Source organism: Lycium ferocissimum, chromosome 10 (assembly GCF_029784015.1).
Source record: "Lycium ferocissimum isolate CSIRO_LF1 chromosome 10, AGI_CSIRO_Lferr_CH_V1, whole genome shotgun sequence".
Classification (NCBI taxonomy): Eukaryota; Viridiplantae; Streptophyta; class Magnoliopsida; order Solanales; family Solanaceae; genus Lycium; species Lycium ferocissimum.
The window spans coordinates 66962960-66968005 of record NC_081351.1 but is presented as its reverse complement, the minus strand read 5'-3'; the positions used below and the strand labels follow the sequence as shown (position 1 = coordinate 66968005).

The 5046-nt window shown below is 35.6% G+C and overlaps 1 protein-coding gene across 7 annotated transcripts in view; it reads left to right on the top strand.

Annotated features, from left to right (window-relative positions):
• The first annotated feature begins 1956 nt into the window (after positions 1 to 1956).
• LOC132034509 (cationic amino acid transporter 4, vacuolar-like) overlaps positions 1957 to 5046 on the top strand; it is a 17581-nt gene continuing 14491 nt past the window's right edge. For all 7 annotated transcript variants that reach the window (XR_009409130.1, XM_059424919.1, XM_059424917.1 and 4 more), the window contains exons 1-3: positions 1957 to 2181; positions 4254 to 4455; positions 4664 to 4748. Coding sequence is in view for 6 of the 7 variants with exons in the window: in XM_059424919.1 (XP_059280902.1) it covers positions 2049 to 2181; positions 4254 to 4455; positions 4664 to 4748 (420 nt within the window). In the remaining variant the exon portion in view is untranslated. The remainder of the gene's footprint in view (positions 2182 to 4253; positions 4456 to 4663; positions 4749 to 5046) is intronic.

Genomic DNA, 5046 nt, shown 5'->3' with positions numbered 1-5046 from the left:
AATCTGTGAATGCCCAGTGAAATAGTCGTCTTCTTCCCCTCTTCCCCCTTCTGCAAAAATTTCACTTCCATTCTCACCAATCGACAAGTTTTTTAGGGTTTTGAGAAAGTTTTTTAAGGTTTTGAGCAGACGAAAAATATATGTATTTGTGTGTGTTCTATGATATAACTACCAATTGTTGTGGTTGGTGGTGTATTTTGTAAGTTTTTCTATATATTTGTATATTTTGTTCAAATTAATTCCATCAGTTCATCTAGTTTCAAATACACGGGTGATGCAAATACATGGTAAGTTTCTATATATTTATGTATTTTGTTCAAATTAATCCTATCAAATACATGGGTGATGCAAATTGTTACTCACACAAATACATGAGATTTAATATAAAATACATAGGGTTTGATTGGAAACTTCAAATACATAAGTTATGCTATCAAATACATGGGTAAATAAAAACGAAATCAATATTGAAAACTTCAAATACATTACCACTAAATACATGGGTGATGCAAATTGTTACTCACACAAATATATGATATTTAATATAAAATACATGGAGTTTGATTGGAAACTTCAAATACATTAGTTATGCTATCAAATATATGGATAAATAAAAAACGAAATCAATATTGAAAACTTCAAATACATTGGCTGTTGAATGTTTTTAAATTTTGAATTTTTCATCTTTTACGTTTGAATGTTGAAGATTGGATGAAGGAATAGAAAACGGTTATGGAAAAAAATTATAAAATCTGATTTTATGGAAAAGCATGGTAAAAAATATCAATTAATAACTAATTAAATGATCCCACCGTTATGACCTAAAATCAAGGGATATGTTATCTTTTTTACTGTGTTTCTATGAATTTACACGCATCAAATACATCCGAAAAAATACCTTAATTTGGAAAATATAGCTACAAATTGTAATATTTAAAAGGGTAGCTATAAATGATAGGAAACTACCATAAGGTAGTTATTTGAGTAATTTTACCAAGAAGAAAATCGGTAAGAGAAGATCAAAGGGCTCTAGAAGAGTGGAGCTGGACTCTCAACCTCGAACATTTTTTTCATACGGGATACCCTTCTTTTGGGGTGGTCTTTAAATTTTGCCTCTCATATTTGTGGTCTTTAAATTTTGCCCCCCATATTGCTGGTCTTTAATTTTTACCCTTCACGCTGCAACCCTGAGTTTCGTAACCGCGAGATTTTTGCTCAACATCCGCTTCAAAGATAAATTAAAAAAAAATCGCAAGACAATGTTGGATCGTCGGTCCCATACACTTGTTAAGGAATAACTAAAGTTATGCTCTTAATTCGACATACTCGTGCTTATGGGCAGATTTTTGGCATAAAGATGCCGGTCCAACATAACTTTAGTTATTTCTTAACAAGTGTACGCCGACATACATACTTATTTCTCCAGAGATCTTTCTAAGCAGTGCCTTACGGCTGACTTTTTAGTTAAGAGATAACTAAAAGTATGCCCTGCAAGGCATAACTTTTCCTTAAGACATTGATCTTGCCTCTATAAGGCAAACTTTTAGTTATGCTCTATCTACATTTTTAAGTTACATAACTAAAAGATACCCCTAAGCGGAACTTTTCCTTAAGGCATAAACTTTGTTTTATAAGGAACTTATAAGTTACAAGGTCCCAGATACTTTTAATTATTTTTTTAAAAGTTCGCCTTACGAGGCATACCCTTTATTTATGTCTTATAAAGACACTTTTAGTCAAGAGCATAACTAAAAGTTTTAACTCAAAAGTAAAATAAAAATAAAATTATATGTTTCGCCAAAGTCTCCGCTTCCTTACCAAAACTTTGCTAAACATAACTAAAATTAACTCTGTTTTGCAAGTTTTTTTTAAAATTTTTGATTGAGTGGGTTTCAAACCTGGAACTTTTAATTCAAAGATTATAAATATGAGGGCAAAATTTATAGGGCACCCAACCTCGAATTGGTCAACGAAACCTTCGAATTGAACCCTAAACTAATTAAGAAGTGCTTGCGAAAGGCATAGGCCCAGCTTCGTTGTTTGATGAGATGATGGACAGGAAGAGTGCATTTGGATGTTTGGTTAGGAGAAAGCGAGTTGATACTGCTACCCGAACAAGGCAAAGACTTTCAACTCAGCAATTGGCCAGAAAACTCTCTCTTTTCGACGTTACAGCCATTGGTAGTTTTATTTTCCATTCTCCTACATCCCTTTTATGTACAACTTTCTTGATGCCCCTTTTGCCATTGCCACCAAGTAAACATCATATGTATGAGTCTTCTCAAAGATGTCAATTGGTAATGTAAGAAAATAATATTTGAAGAGCTTTTTTGTCACAACCCTTGCGCCGGAGGAAGGGATTGAAGGGAAGAGCCAATTCTGTCAAGGGTAAACTAACAGAAGGACTTGGAGAATTCACAATGACTTGGAGAATTAATAGAATAGGGTAAACTAACTGTACAACTGCTTAAAGCACTAATACTTCCTTTTTCCCTGTGAAATTCGTTTCCCGAGAAAGATAAAAATAAGTGAGAAGTAGCATGAGTGTGAAGGGATAAAATTAAAACGACAAATTTCAGCCACAAACACTGCTACTGCAGAAAATGTAGATGAAGCCGTACTTGTACCAATAAAAGAAAAAGAAACCTTTAACTACTACTCTTCTCCGTTAACCAGTGGAGAAACTGTGTTTTTCCTGAATCATTTTGGTGATTGACCAACAACTTAATTTGCGTTCATCAATATGGAAAACAAGGAGACAAGTCCTACAACATCATAAAGAATCAGTCAGCAACAGAAATATGGTTCTAATGTGGGAGAAATCTGATAAGAATAATGTTGATGAGCTATGGATATGCAGCTTACTTCACGAAGCATCGAAAGAAGGCGGAGCAGCTTTAATAGGTGGAAAGCATAGGACCAACTTTCCACTTATTTTTGTTCTCTGAAATACAACAGTTACGGAAGATTTATTAGCATTGTCGAAGTACATGGGAAAACAGGCCGGAGGTTACATGAGGAGATATTGCCATTAAACTAGAAAGATTTGTACATAGAAGGAGACCAAAAATATAAGAGCTACGACCACCTAAAATTCACAATACTTTTTCTCAGACAGTTCAGGAGAGCTTATGGACACCAACAAATGGAAATATCAAAGAAAATCACTTGGTTGGCAGCCCTATTAGAATTTTGGTACAAACTCTACGGAAAATAATCTCTTGAGCAGGTGTTTTGTTGGTAGATTATCCAACGAGCTTGTTTAGATCCCCACAAGAACGGAAATCGGCAAGTCGGTGAGCAGTAAATGGAATAATACAATTGGCGTTTAAGAATTTCCTGGTTTCCACTTTTTGTTTGCATTTCCAAGCAAGAGGATGGTGGAGGAAGTTATGCAGCAACTTTAGAGGTGGAAAAATGCAACCTTGAAGCTTAGCTGTTGGACTCCGAAGTCGGCATGCGTTCCCGTGGACTGTGGACACAAGGTTTGACTGGCTGTGGGTAAGAATCTTCGGCTTGCCTTTAAACCTATGGTTGTCTAAAACCATGAAAGCAATATGAGATAAGTGGGCTGACAACTTTCTAGAACTAGCTTTGTCTTCATTGGAGAAAGCCGACATCCACGAGGATCAAATCCAGGCTCCAAATTAGTTACACCCAATCAATCATAAGAACGAGGATCATGAAGTGATGAATTCTGAACGGGAGATGAAAACAGTGATGGTAATCTCACTAATAATGTCTTCGGTAAGAGACAATCAGGTGATGATGCATAGTAGTTCTGAAAAATGGGAGGTGGAAGTGTCATCTCTTTGGAGACTTGTCATCACTCATCAGGTAGCTGAGGAGGAAGCCTATCTTTGGGCTTATAGTAATGTTCTCCATATAGCAAATAAAAACCTGGTATCTTGTGCATTTGAAAATCCTTGAATTTGTCTATCTGGTGAGTCATCCTTTCTCCAAATCTCGGTCATCTGTTTCGCTTTGTGGAGCTTCTGTATGACACCTTGAACTTTCGCTGAAATAACCAAGTGTTCATGTAAATTTCAAGTGCGTTTTTGACATTGTAAATGCTAATTGCTTGTTTTCATTATTCCCTGGATAGAGGACTGCATTTCCTTTTGCTTTTCAAGTAAAATTACACAGGCAATACTTAGTTCTTATACGTTTCCCTCGATATAATCTCATTTGGACAGTGAGAGTTGATTTTCAAGCATCACTGATCTTTGATTTATTAACCGTACTTCTGTCAGGCGTTGGAGCAACCATAGGTGCTGGAGTCTATATTCTTGTTGAAACAGTTGCCAGAGAGCACACTGGACCTTCTCTCACCATTTCCTTCTTTATTGGTGGAATAGCGGCTGCTCTTTCTGCATTTTGTTACGCAGAGCTTGCGTGTCGCTGCCCATCTGCTGGAAGTGCATATCATTACTCATATATTTGCATTGGAGAAGGGTAAAGAAGACATTCCTTATCATGTCAAATCTATCCATATTGTTTCTCAACATCTTCATTGGTGGAAATGTTTTAAAATGAAAATCATTGCAAAGACAATTTGTTCAGAGTCTGTTGTATAGTCAATCCTGAATATCAATTTTCATGGTTTCTCTGCATTATAGGATATCGTCAGTCTGTGACCACTGCAAAATGTTACTCTACTCAGGGTTGCATGGCTAATTGGTTGGGCTTTGATACTCGAATACACTCTTGGTGGTGCAGCTGTTGCTCGTGGCGTAGCACCCAATTTGGTCGGGTGGAATGTCTTTATTTATTTATTTATTTATTCTTTTTGTATAAACTGGGTCTTTCTGCTTTCACTTTTTTTATTAGAAATTACTTTATTCCTCTTATTTATTTGATTAGTTACTCACCCCTGTCCCAATTTATGTGATATAGTTTGACTAGGCACGGATTTTAAGAAAGAAAGGAGGGAAGACTTTTGAAACTTGTGGTCTAAAACAAGCCATAGATATTTGTGTGGTTCAAAATCATTTCATTAAGGGTTGGGAAGGTTTTGTTAAATTATTTAAAATAAAAAATTTTTTT